This window comes from Monodelphis domestica, chromosome 1 (genome assembly GCF_027887165.1).
Source record: "Monodelphis domestica isolate mMonDom1 chromosome 1, mMonDom1.pri, whole genome shotgun sequence".
NCBI classification, from domain to species: Eukaryota; Metazoa; Chordata; class Mammalia; order Didelphimorphia; family Didelphidae; genus Monodelphis; species Monodelphis domestica.
In genome coordinates this window covers 365,204,788-365,219,526 of record NC_077227.1, presented here as the reverse complement: position 1 = coordinate 365,219,526, position 14,739 = coordinate 365,204,788, and the positions used below count along the sequence as shown (strand labels likewise).

General features: G+C 33.0%; 1 protein-coding gene across 2 annotated transcripts in view; it reads right to left on the bottom strand.

The window, feature by feature from the left end:
* Positions 1-14,386, bottom strand: part of GABRG2 (gamma-aminobutyric acid type A receptor subunit gamma2) — a 193,836-nt gene extending 179,450 nt beyond the window's left edge. The window contains exon 1 of one of the 2 annotated variants that reach the window (XM_056811545.1): positions 13,574-14,386. In XM_056811545.1, the coding sequence (XP_056667523.1) occupies positions 13,574-13,680 (107 nt within the window). In that variant the 5' untranslated portion in view covers positions 13,681-14,386. The remainder of the gene's footprint in view (positions 1-13,573) is intronic. The other variant, XM_056811544.1, reaches the window with a different exon arrangement.
* Positions 14,387-14,739: the final 353 nt, after the last annotated feature.

Below are 14,739 nucleotides of genomic sequence, written 5' to 3'. Positions count from 1 at the left end.
TAAATATATTGCCAGCCCAAAAAGTTGCTCATTGCTAAGAATTAGAAAACCAGGAAGAAAAAGGATTTTATCCAATTTTTACTTTAAAGTATAGACATTTTATTTACTGAAAGGTGAAAAATGGAATGGGAGTTTTGTACGACAGAAAATAAGCAGCTTGACAACTATAGAGTTATGTAGGGAGGAGAGTGATGACTCCTGGAAAGATGAACCAGAACAATAAGAGGTGGTAGAATGAATGGAGGTAGTGATAAGAGTGTAGAAGAGGCCTAATTGATTTAAGGTAGAGGGAAGAAAAAAATGTCTTGGAAGTTATGATCTTAGTAGAGTTCAGAAACATGGAGAAAGTTGCAGGTATTGAAAATAATGATGCCTAAACCTGTGATTGAGATGGAATGGAGAGGTTTATAGGTTCATGAATGAATATGTTAGGATGGAGAAGTCTATGTCATCATTATTATATTATTTTATTTTGGAAAAAATAATCTATAGACTGAAAAATAATAGCAGTGATGATCTATTGAAGCTTTCTGAGTAGGAAGATTACTAGCATCTATGTGAAAGAGATATTAGAGAGATGAGAAACTGGAAATAAAAAGCCCTCATAGAGGGCAAATATATTACTTTAATCAGGAGATACTGAAGGCCTTAACCAGTGGGAACATTGGACACCCAGAGGATAAAAACATTTTGAGAAACAGAATCAAAAAGACTTGGAAGTTTAGCTTATCATTTACATTTGCCATATGTCTTATCTACTGTTTGCCTAGCTCTCTTTAAAGAGAAATTATGTCAGTTTTAAGGAAATAAAATTATCCATTCATGGACAAACTTCATCAAAATTTGTTAACTTCTTTAATATAATACAGACTCATGAATCCTTTCCATCAATTTATTTTAATATCTTTATAAGCTATAAAATGTTTTCCTCTGCCTGAAAAGTGAAAAATTCAGTGATCACTTGAACTACTTTTAACAAGATTTTTATTTTGACTTTGTTAACACATTTTCAGAAAACATGTGAATATTGAGTTGTGATGAAGCTTGATTCATCTGACCATATTTATACTGATTGAATAAGTTGCACAGAGGGAAATTGGGGAAAGAAGTATGGATAAAATCAATCAGTTTTTCATTCTGCAGTTGTATAGGTGATGATTTCCTATTTTTCTGACCAGATAATATGTTTATATAAAACCATCCTTATTTTGTCTTTTAGTTATAAGTGATCTGAGCATAGTACTAATATGGAAGAATAGGGGAAGCTGTTTTGCAAGTAATTTTAGCACTTCCACTATGCAGAGACAACAAAAGTGAAAAATAAAATAATAATAGCTAATAATAATAAAGTATTTAAATGTAATATTCCTTGAAGTTTTTGGTAATGTCTCCAAAAAGTGATGTCAGTTTTTAGAAGGCTATTCTAGCATGTATTAGAGTCTCATAAGTCCTACAAGTTTGTAAACCCTTTGGTTGTAGTCTAGCAGTTGATTTTCCTTAGATCTTCATTTCAGAAAGACTTCTTGGGAAAAGTTTGGCCACTGAGGAATGATATTTCTTCTATGGCAACTCATTGAGACTATATACTATATCATAGAGGAGCTATGATTTGTTCCAGGAGAAAGGAATCTCACATTCATAATAAAATCAAAGCTCTCAAAAATACTGATTTTTCTACAGATATCTAGGTATAAATTGTCTCCCTTGATAGAATGTAAATTCTTTATGTGAAAGAACTATTTCTTTCTCTTTTCTATATATAGTCAATCTGAATAGCATTGAGTATGTGCCTAACTGCTAACTGATTCACCAAATAATGCAAAATAATGACAAAAACCACTACCACTGATTATGGTATTATAATGCTTTTGCATTTTGACATATGTGGATTCATAGTGAGAACTCAGAATCAAGTAAATAGAGTGAGGGGAAGAGTATAAAGACTTTTGTATAGATTACCTGATGCCTTCCTGATGTGGATATTAATGTTTGCTTTAGTTTGCTTCAGACCCATTTGGAAGGGGATTGGAACTAACTGTGATTTGTCTGTGTCTCTATGTTTCATACATTCCTTACATAATATAGCTATTCCTGGAAAAGTGAGTTTAGCCACCACTCTGTCTCTTCTACTCCATGTTTCAAAAAGCTGTTGATGTCATACTCAGTATGTCACATAGTCAATAAAAATATTATTAGGGAAGTAACTACAACCTTTCAAAACATAACAGTAAGTAAAAACAGAATACATGTTTATTTTTCTATTTCAAAAAGTATAGTTTTAAAACCAGTGGAATTGTGCATCAGCTATGGGAGGGGTTTGGGGGGAGATGAGGGAAAGAACATGATTCTTGTAACTATGGAAAAATATTCTAAATAAACTAATGAAATAAAAATTTCAAAACAGTATAGTTATCCAAAGTTAGATTTGAGAATTATTAGCATATTAATGGTAATTAAATCTTTGAGAGCTTATAAAATCATGAAGTAAAGAAAAAAGGGAAGAGTGAAAAGAGAAAGGATCCAGGAAAGAACTCTGGGGGACATCTATTATTAGAGAGCATGATCTAGAGCATTATACAACCAAGGAGAAAGAAGAGGAACAGTCAGATAGGTTGAAGGAAAACTAGAAAATAGTGGTGTCCCAGTGACTTTAGAGTCTTTAGTGACTTTAGAGAAAAGAAATTGTCAAGGAGGAGAAAGTGATCAATAGTGTCAAAGTCTAAAATGAAGTCAAGGATCATAGAATTGAGAAAAGGCCATTTGATTTGCAATAAGAGATCACTGATCATGTGGTTTGATCGGGATGTGATTGGGGTTTTGATGTTAAAAGTTCACTCTACTGCAAATATGAATTACATGGAAATAAGTTTTGAACAATGACACATGTATAAAACAGTGGAATTGTTTGTCAACTTCGGGAGGGGGAAGGGAAGAAGGGTGGGAGAAATCATAAATCATGTAACCATGGAAAAATGATCTAAATAAAATTTTAAAAATGAGAGATCACTGATAACTTTTGAGGTAGAAGTGTTAACGAAATGGAAAGGCCAGAAGTCATATTGTAAGGGACTAAGAAAGTAATGAGATGAAAGAAAGTGGAAGTTTCTTTTATAGACAACCTTTGAAAGGATTTTGCTTCAAAGGGAAGAAGAGAAATAGGAAGACATCAGAAATGGTTGGAGAAAGTGAGGATTTTTTTTCAGGATTGAGTGACATGGGTATATTCATAAGAAGTGGGAAATGAATTAATAGAAGGTGAAGAATTGAAAATAAATAAAAATATGGGAGCAGCAAAGAAGAAAACTAGAGGAGATAGAATGGAATGGGATCACTTACCAAGTAGCAGGGTTAGACTAAGGAAAGAGTGAGACTATATCATCATGTGAGTTGAGGAAAAAGAATAAAGTGATAGAAAGTACCTGAGTGATAAGAAATAAGGAAGGGGGGAGAAAAGGGAATCCATGGATAATGACATCAATTTTTTTCTATAAAATATGAGGCAAGGTTCTCAGCTGAGAAAGTGAAAGGAAATAGAACCATAGAAGGTTTGAGGAGGAATGAAAATGTTTGGAAAAGCTGTTGTAGAAAGTGGGAGATTGAATGATAAGGAAGATATTACAAGATTGTTCAGTACCAATGAGGTTCCAGTTGGGCTTATGTAATATAAATTGTAAAAATGGACCAAGTTGGTCAAGGCACCTTGCTTGGAATTGGATATAAACAAAAATGAAGATAACCCCTTTCTTTAAGGAACTTACATTTCAATAATTCTTTCCCATTCTTTTAATCTACAAATTCTTTCTGAAATCTGGCATTCCTATGATAATAGCCCTCCTAGACACTCTTTCCGGTATTATATGCATTTTCACTTATTTTATTCTGCTCATTGGTCAAGGTAGGGGAGGAAAAATATTCTTTGCTCCCCATTACCATTTCCAGGTTTCCTCTCCACCTTCACTCAGTAGCCTCTCCTCATTTAAGATTCATTGCTACTCATATCTACCATCCAACCAAAATCCTGGTTGCTATTGTTAATTCAACAATAGTTAATTTAAAACAGTTAAGTTGAGAAGAAAAAGGCTTCTTAGTAACAAACTATTAATTTTCCAATTATTGATGGACAGCGTCCAGTTGTTATGATTCAATTACAAGTATACTTAAACTTTTTTTCATGTAAATATTTTCTTCCCTCATGGGAATGTTTTTAAAAATGTGTAAAAGGCCTTAAAAGGTATTGAGAAGCACATATTTCCTTAGTTTTTTCATGCTGTTGGGTTTTCTATTTTTGTATATATTAGTTAATAGTAAATTAAAATTGAAGAAAACTTTAGAGATCAGAATTTAGTTCAATCTACTAATTTTATAGACAGAGAAAACAAAACCTAATCAGGGAAGTGACTTGAAAGCTAACATGGCTAGGTATCAATATAATGTCAGACTAGAACTCAGTTTTTCTTTCCTCAACATCATAATACCTTCCAGTAACTCTAGGGAAATTATGTCTCTTTACTCAAAAGAGTAAATATATAAAATGTCTACTAAAATAGGATGATTCTGGCCTTCCCAGTCTGTTCATGATTTCTGATTCAAAATCTTATTTATTAGTGTCAATACTCTATACCACTTTTATATGTTTTATTTGAAACCTGTATGTAACAAAGAGAACTTAAAAATGTTTAGGCTTAGAGAGGACAAAAGATTGAAATTCCCAATTTTTCTTTTATCTTCATTCAATATTCAACCTTCCTATTCTCCTCAAACAAATTAATATTATCATCTTCACCTATCTTCCAATTCAGAAGTCAAAGCATTATTCCAAATTTGAAGATATGCCAGGAAATTTTTGCACATCTGCACTACTTTTTAAATGTTTCCCCTTCAATTATAGTGACATAAACTGTTGAAAATATATCATTTAAGAATAAAATTCCCTTCTCAACTAGTAAATAAAAACTCTATAATCTATTTCAACTGGTAATCCTTAACATCTCTCTCACTGTTTCCAGTACCTACCAAATACACTTAGCCCTTCCCATAGGCAATAAAAAAAGAGATATCTTTTGTTAATATGTAATTTTGACACGAAGTCTTAAGCCATGTTCAACTTAGGTGATAAAACAAACATCTCAAGATCTAATGGTCTCAGATGAACATGGTGACAGTAAAACTCCCCAGTGTCAGTGAATTACAGGTCAGAGAGCAGATCAATTTAGACACCCATCTTCGAAAGATATGTGTGTTTCTATAACCATCCATCACATTTCACTTTCAAATGGTTAATTGTTATCAGGAAAGCATCAGATTTCCTGAGTGAACAAAATCTCAATGTCACTGTCATTCCTAGAATCAAAACAAGTCCAAGTTTCAGTTGTAAGTAATCTAATCCCAAATATCTGGTTATACATTAAGCACTCCTGAAGACACCTATGTTAGAGAGAGAGGAAAATTCCACTTAAATACAAACAAAAATAAAGCTGAGTTGATGTCAACTTCCCATTTTTCACTTTCTGTTTTTAAAAATGATATGCAAAGATGGAAATGAAGATAAAATCAGTGAAATATTCATATCATTATATCAGAATTAAGATCCAATTCATATTAGTCAATTCAATTGAGTGAATATAAACAGAAAATGTGTCTTTCTCCCTGACAATAACCATTCCTGAAAAAATTTTGTTATTTATATGATTCAATAATTATTAAAGATTTATCCTTATTCCAACTCCTGTTAAATATGACTATGCAATTTGGAATTCATATGGTTCTTTATAGATGGGTGGAAAACATGTCAAAAGTAGTTATTTAGCATTTATATAGTTACTTTATCCATACATTGTTATATAATAATGTTTATAATAATATGCAATTACAACCATATTATGTATACCTTTATTTTAATAGCATAATAATTCATATAATTATATGAAATTTCATTTCTCCCATAATCTACTAGCATGTGAAACTTTGAGATTTTGCCATTATTTTTTAAAAATGCATTTGCTCTCAGAATTGTTGGGAGAGCAATTTGACAATAGTACAGCCTACAAAGCTAAAGTACTTAGAAATTATTAATAACATTTTTATATGTAATTAAGAATCAGACTTGCAAGGATTGAAAGTATTTTCCTCATCTTCTCACCTTACCACAGAAGCCTAGATTAGTACTTCTTTCACTACTTGCATTACAGAATATCAGGTTATAACTGATTTACACAGTGAATTTTGAGCACCTTTAGAAACCCAGGATTTTTAATTTTTGTATAGCAAAAGTATTTTCTAAGAGTACATCAGTCTTTTGAAAGACATTATGACATTCATTTGGAGTGTATACATTTATTTCTGAAGCATATTAGCTGTACCCCTTTTCATTGACTCCCAAAGCTGCTACTGTGTTGAATAACTATTGAGCTTAAACTCTGTGATTGCCTAGAAGCATAAATGTTTTTCCTCTTCATTGTCTTAACCAAAAACATTTTGTAAAATTTATAATAAAACTGTACTAGATGTTTAAATTAAAGCCAATGATGCAATTTACTGTAAAAAAAAGGATTGTTGTGAGAAAAGTGATTATCAAATTTTCTTATGAAATGGAAGAAGCTTTGAGCAAACTGCACTCAAAATTCAAAATTCAATGGATAAAGTTATTTTAAGGTATTTTAAAATATTATTAGAATTAAGGAGAGAACCACTTATAAGCTGTTTAATTAGTTTCATATAAAAATAGTATAATAAAATTGAGTTAGGAATGAAGCAACAATCTGTGTATACATGATATTTTTGTGTATATAAACATGTATATATATGTATATTTATGTTACTGTATGTGTTCTGAAGATGGTTCTATTACACACTAGCTTTTTAATGATGAGTAAATTAATTAAACATCTGAGGATCAGTTTCTTCACCTGTAAAGTGAAAACTCAAGTACATGTATTATCTATTCCTATAAAATTACAGTTCTCAAAATAGGTGAATTTATTTTGAAAAATCCAAATTATCATGCAGACTATAGGTATTGTTATCATCAAAACATTAAAGAATTTCAGACAATTTAACATGTAGAATATGGCATCTTTGCAATTCAATCTACTCGATTATTTTACTGTGTCTGAGAGAATGAAGCAATTACTTACAGGCAAAAAAATTTTTACTTTAAATACTAAGACATTTAAGATAAGAATATTATTTTTCTTTAATTATCTTTATAATTACCTTATTTTTTAAAAAAAAACCTTTTTGTAAAATAATTGTTGAGTAAGTTATCATCAAGTGAATTCGACCCATCTACATAATTTTCAGGCAAGAATGGAAAATTTTCTTTATTTGTACAAACCATTATGATTTGAACCACTTTTCATTACTTGACTTAGACTATATAAATATAGTGTTAGAAAAATATTTTTGAAAAAGCTTTTTAGATACAAAGGATCATTACTTTTGCTTAGTACCAAAAGAACATTATGTATAATTTAGACTTTAACTTTGAAAAAAGGCATACAACAGGCACTTAACTGAGGTGAAAAAAAGTGAAAAAATCTAATCAACAATACTTCATGCAAAGCCCCTAAATTATGAATCTTTGATCATAAAACTGAATATATAAACTACTCTGGAATGTCTTGATCTAAAGCAAAATTGCATATAGCTGAAGAGTCCAATTTACTACAGCAGAACCAGATTAAAATGCAATTTTTAAAAAATAAACATAAATATAACAACACAATAACACCTAGTTATTAAGGCTTAATATGGTTTTATAAATTAATCTTTATTTGAGTTTGCTATCCTGTCTAGTGGACCCAGACATTATTATTAATTCTCTGACTAAATCTGAACAAGTAACTTTAATGTCACAGCCATATATATATTTTTTTCTCCATCTGCTATGATTATTTCACCAGGTTAAAAATAATTAATTCAGTGATCATTTATTGAACACCGACTATGTGGAAAGTACTAAAGTTGGCACAGAAGATAGAAAGACAAATTTAAAATTATGTCTACCCAAAAGATGCTAACAATCCACTGGACAAATGAAGCATTTTTATATATGATAAGAATCAAATGAAATAAGAAATGAAAATTTATTTGAAAATATAAGAGCAATTTGGAATTTTTATCTTGAAACTATGCAATGGACAAGTTTAGAAAGTCATTTATACTCTTCCAGTTCAAGATGTAATTCCTTTCTTGCAGTACCATAAATGAGAAACCTAATTTCAATGAAAAGAGAAATAGACCCAAACTTCAGCAACACATGATTTCTGAAATATTTGAATTACAAAATTTTGATCAAACATTGTGTTCCCTCCAATAAAATCCCTTTTCATAATTCTTGGCTATCATAATCTTCACCACTTGTAGAATAAATATTAAAAAAAAAAACACTTGTTTTGGCAGAGTCTGAAAACAATTCAGCTACATGGAGTATGAAATAAGACCTAAGATCAGAACATTTGAAATAATGGAATTTAGAGCTAAATTATCCATTCTTTTTAAAAAGACAGTAAATTAGATTTCCTTTGTTCGTTTGCTTATGTGAATATGCTTTCTCAAGAATAAATAATGGCCTGTGTCCAAAGAGTGCTAAAAGACTGCCTACCCTTTGATCCAGCTATAGCATTGCTGGGTTTGTACCCTGAAGAGATAATAAGGGAAAAAGACTTGTATAAGAATATTCATAGCTTTTGTGGTGGCAAAAAATTGGAAAATGAGGGGATGCCCTTTGATTGGGGAATGGCTGAACAAATTGTGGTATCTGTTGGTGATGGAATACTATTGAACTCAAAGAAACAATGAACTGGATGAATTCTATATGAACTGGAAATGACCTCCAGGAATTGATGCAGAGTGAAAGGAGCAGAACCAAGAGAACATTGTACACAGAGACGGATACACTATGATACAATCAAACGTAATGGATTTCTCTACTAGCAGCAATGCAATGATCCAGGACATTTCTTAAGGACTTATGAGAAAGAACACCATCCACATTCAGAGGAAACTCTGTGGGAGTAGAAACACAGAAGAAAAATAACTGCTTGATTGCTTGTGTCAGTGGTGATATGATTGGGGTTATAAACCCTAAATGATCACCCTAGTACAAATATCAATAATGTGGAAATAGGTCTTCACAAAGACACATGTAAAACTCAGTGGAATTGGGCATCAGATATGGGAGGGGGTAAGGGGAAGGGGGAGGGAAAGAACATGATTTTTGTAATCCTGGGAAAATGCTCTAAATTAATCAATTAAATAAAATAAAAAAGAATAAATAATGGAAGAGTAATATTAGCAAGAGAATAGATGACTGAGGATGAGAGATTTTTATTTTAATTAAATGCCTGATTAAGATCAAGTTTCATATTTTCAGTTAGTCTGGAAGTTCATTGGCCACTTATTGAACCAATCCCACTGCAGGTCAGCATGGAAACTTCAATCTGTTTTGTTTTTGACCTGAAAGACTATCTATCCTTTGGCAGTCTACTTCATTCCCCACCACCACCACCACCACAGCTGAACTTTATAATATTGATGCCAGACAAATTGCATATCTGAATAATTTTAACACTACCATAGCTCAGAAATTCTTATCTCAAGCTGTCCACCAACCTCATTCTTCCTAGTAGCAGCAAATACAGGGATGTGACCTTATGCTTAGTGAGGGAAATTTTCTGGAGGTCAATTCTTATATGTTTTGGGGTAGAATATAACATCACAATAATTTCAACAAGGTAAATTTTCCTTTGGCAAATTTGCATACATCTCACATATACAATATTTTGCATATTCTTGCCTCCTTTAGGACCATGATTTGGCCTTTCTTGCTTCCTAAATGATTAACATTTCTGACACATAATAAACAATAAATGCTAGTAACCTGACTGACCCACTTTTAGTGAAAGTCTTCAGTCTAGAGCAAATAAATATAATCTGTGAGATAACTGAACACTGTGTCACTTGTCTATTAACTTATTTATATTTGCCCTTTAAATTACTCTAAACTAGCATATATCTGTCTATGTAGCATATCATATGAATGAAATATTAAAAAGTTCAGTGGACAAATAAAGCATATTTTACCCTGTGAAATTAACTAGCTTCATAGTTGATAGACTGAAGCTTTCAACTTTTATCTTGATATTTCTCAGTATATAGATAATCAGAAATGTCAGTTTATAAATTATTTATATATTTTTGTTTCCCAAATACTAGAGGATTTTAAATAAATTATATTAATAATAGAATGTTATTTGAATAAGTCAACCATTATGAATTAAGCAGAAACAAAGTGTCATTTTGCTCATAATTACAAAAATAAGAGAAAAATTTAAAATCCACATAAAATATTATTACATGATTGTTATATTTGCTTAATTCTGATGCAAGGGATAATTACAAGATGTAATTAGTACATTTTGTGGGGTTTCAAATATTTTTCTTAGAATATAAGTTATGTTACAATAAAATTGGAAGATTTTTTTCAGAAATATGTGAAATAACTTTGACAGGATTTAAAAATAATTTTGAGGAAATATAGAATCCTTTTTATTCTCATTGGATTTTAAATATCATCTTTATAGTCAACATTTATTCAAATTCACTGTATATAAGGAAATTTTTAGAGTGAATGGAAATATCAATTTCTTTAGATCAAGGGCTAGTAGGGAAGAAAAGACTGGGAGGGAATTTAATTGCATATATTGAAACTTATAAAGAATAGGTTTTAACCTTTTTTTATTTGTTTCTATAAAATTAGAGATTTGGTCTCATTGATCTCTAAGTTCTCTCTGTCTTTCTCTCTGTCTCTAAATTCCTTTCTCTCTATCTTGTCTTTCTGGGTCTCTCTCTCTCTCTCTGTCTCTCTCTCTCCCTCTCTTCTGTCTTTCTCACATAAAAAGGAGGCATGTGTTTGTTAATTAAGATATTAGTTGTGGTTATTTAAATGACATATTTCCAATGTAACTGTAAGTGAACATTCAACATGTTTTCAAATTAGTTTCTTGAAGTCCTGAAACTTCAATGTAAATCAGAAATGCAAATCTGGGTAATTTTGGATTAAGTTATTTCCTGTCCAAACTTTCAAGGAGGCGTCAGATATGTTTTTCATTCCAATTATATAATACTCTTAGTTTGTGTTTACCCAAAACCAAAATAACCAATACATGGAATCTTATTTGCAGTAGCTCCAGGGAGGAAGGAGAAAATAATGTTGTTCAAAGTCTTCCAAATTTCATATTGGTTTATTTTTGTTCATTGTTTTACATTGTATAATCAAAATTGTATTTTATCTATAAGAATCCCTCCAAAATGAAATTGTTTCAGTGCTTGCTGTTTGCTAGATTAATTAATTTATTTATTAATCTATATTGATGCCCCCTGACTTCTTTTTCTCTTTAACAAAATAAACACTCAGAAGTGGGGAAAAATCATTCATTTATGGTCACATTGTCAGGCACATTAATTTCAAATGACATTTAATATACATGTTAACCACTATGATTATTTAGGAATAAAAAGAGACTTTTTCACCACACCTATATTAAACAGACTAATTTTGCATTCTCCAAAATAAATTCAATAAAAACTCAATATAATAAGAATATTCCTTGATATTTATATTTTGTAATAATACATTTTTAAGTTTTTTAGCACTTTCTGGAAGTAAAAAAAGAACATCAGGTTTTCTATTATATCTGATATTAGAATATGGGGGAAGGAGTAGAAAAGGAAAATGAGGAGATGAATATATATATATATATATATAATGTATATCACAATTACTTTTGTATCCACTGATAATATGAATTAACAGTCCCCCTACATTTTTACACACACACACACACACACACACACACACACACACACACACACAAATGGATACACATAGTGGTTAAAAACAAACAATTGGAGAGATCCAACTAAATGAATTTTGAATGGTCCCCCTCTAAAGAAGTACAGAAAAGGTAACATAAATGATTCTACAGGTACCAGAAATGGTAAACTAGAAACCATAACTTTCTATTTGTCAAGAAAAGTACAGTTTTCCAATATGCAAAAGACAAACTATTCTTATTCTGTAAAATGAACCAGACCCTTACTCTAATAGCATTAATGAACACATTTTGATTTTGTAGTTAAGAGGGGGAAATTGATAGTGATAAACAGGTGCAACTTCTGCCTGGTATTCATGGGAAATCAGATTCTTGCTTTACAAGACTCTCCATTCTTTCTATAGTTTAGCATTTCTCATTATCTTCCAAGAGACTTGTAAGAGGGTCAACAAAGGAAGTTAGGTCTTTGTGTATGGATAATACCATTCTTAACCATAACCCCTTCCACCATTTCTTACCACCTACTCTTACTGTGCAAACCTTCCCTCCTAGGAAAAGCTTGGGCTTGGCCTTGGGACTCTTGCTTTCTCTAGCCAGTTTTTTTTGTAAAATGAAGAAAGACTAGGGCATGACAGTACTGAGAAGGGGACAGAAATGGAAAATGGAGGGTATTGGCCTAACAATATGAGGTTACTGAGGTCCTGCTGAGAGAGTAGTTTAGATGTTAATGAGTAGACTTTTCTGCAGCTACTGATAGTTGAGGTATAAATGGGGGTGAGAGGGGATCTTTTCAGAATATAGAATTTGCCATTCCCCAACTCCACAATTATTCCACCAATTCCTATTTTTCCTCATTTTAATGTGTACAAGTAGTAATAAGTTCATTGTATATTATACAATTTTGTTGGCACATACGCCAAGTTCAGCATATTCTTTAATGCTGCAGTCTTCCCAAAAGATGCATGTATTCAACCAGTCAGTTTTACTTTTAACCTGTCCCATATTGACTGAAAATGAACTGGGATTTCAACCTCATATTGCAATGAGTTATCAGTACGGCTGACCAAGTACTGCAGTTTTCTCTTGGCGACTAGCTTCCTCCCCTACTCCATGCCCACAACAGTTAGGAAAGAAATGCTAATTCGCTGAACTGATTTTGGCCCAGTGTCATGCTGCTGTCCCTGGTGCTGACGGTTTTCGCTCTGTAGGAAATGGTAATAAGGAACGAAAAGGATCCCAATGCTTGTCCAAAGGAGAAGTAGAATTTACTTAGAGAGGTTAAGGAAATTCGTTGCAGGTCAGGATTAGGTTTCACTTCCATATCCTTTAATGTTTCTAGTCCTTGAACATTGACTTCCCCCATTGCCCCCCACCCAAACCTTACCGTAGCCTCAAAATTCAGACACGAATAAATCTACTTAACCTCAAATCCAGCTGTAATAATGAGAAAACCATTCTGCAATCCCCTGCATTATCCCTTACCCAGTGGTCTCATACCGCCCCTCCCCCAGCCCTAATATCACACAGAAAAAATGCAGACCACCCCTCCCCCTCTCCAAGTACACACCACGCGCGCACACACACACACACACACACACACACACACACACACACCACAACCTCCAACCTCCAAACCTTTATATCCTGAGTACAGTTTCCTTTACAAACTATATTTCTCTCTCTTTACCTACTCCCACCTTCCTCCCCTGTAATACAATCCGGAAAGAAACGCATCTTACCCCGGGTGGAGGGCGAGTAGGAGCAGAACCCACACCATCATTTTCAGAGAAAATGCAGGAGACAAGAGTACCCGGCTTCCCATTCTCCTTGCAACTGGAGAACTCATCGTTTGGTGTTTTACTCCTTCTTTCCTCTCGGATGCCGACGGGTCTCTCCTTTATTATTGTTATTAGTATGCTTTTTATTATGTAGTGGCTCCCTCACCAATTCCCTCCCCTACCAGATCCCGTCTGTGGGAAAATACATTGCTCCCAGCCGCGGGAATTAATATTCAGAGTGAAGAAATAAGATCAACAGCACAAACCCTTGCAGATACAATCAAAGCACCAGCGCAGGCAGCAGCTCCCAAAATCTTGGAGAAAAATATAATAGAGTAGAGAAAAGAGTAAGGGGTGGGGGTGGGGAAAGCATATAGAGGTAGTTAAAGGAGAGAACAACGCTCAGACATATTCATACATACACCTGCCCTCCCCCTCCCCCACTCACGCATCACTTTCCAAATCCAACAGCTTACAAAACGAAATAAAATAAATGAAAAGAAAATGACTGGAGCTGCTGCCTGAATGCAGATTAACTCTGAGGTCAAAGTGGAAGTGATGCACGCTGCTGCAGCGCAGATTAACACATGCGTGGTGTCGTCCTGGCTGCTTTTTAATGTCTGGTTACACTCATTGCATGCAAGTCATGTCTTTCTTGGTAAGGGGGTGGTATGCAGGCGTCTGCCAGCTAAGGCCAGAAACAATGTCGCCAGGAACGGAAGGTTTGATTCAGTTGAAATTGCCAAGGACTTTTATTTTCGGTTTTGTAGTCTCAGAGGTTGTGATTTAGGTAAAGGGAGGAATGTTGGTTGTTGCTATGTAACCCCTCCATCCTATGTGGGAGAACAGGATAGGTGGAGCTCTTATGAATGAGATGATAAAGACTGAGATAGGACTAAAGGGAGCTTGTAGAAATCAACTTCTCTCAAGCTTTTTCCCTTCCTCTTATCTCAAATCTCAAAGTAGCCAATACAGACAAATAGTGGAGGAAGCTGAAAAATAATATATATGGGAGTGACTATATGACGCCCTCCTTATTCTTTAACTGGCAATGCCTGGGAGAGGGAATACCATTTATCTATTGTTTAAAAGTACCTAGGCTGGTTTGCAGGTGATCCTTCACCTAT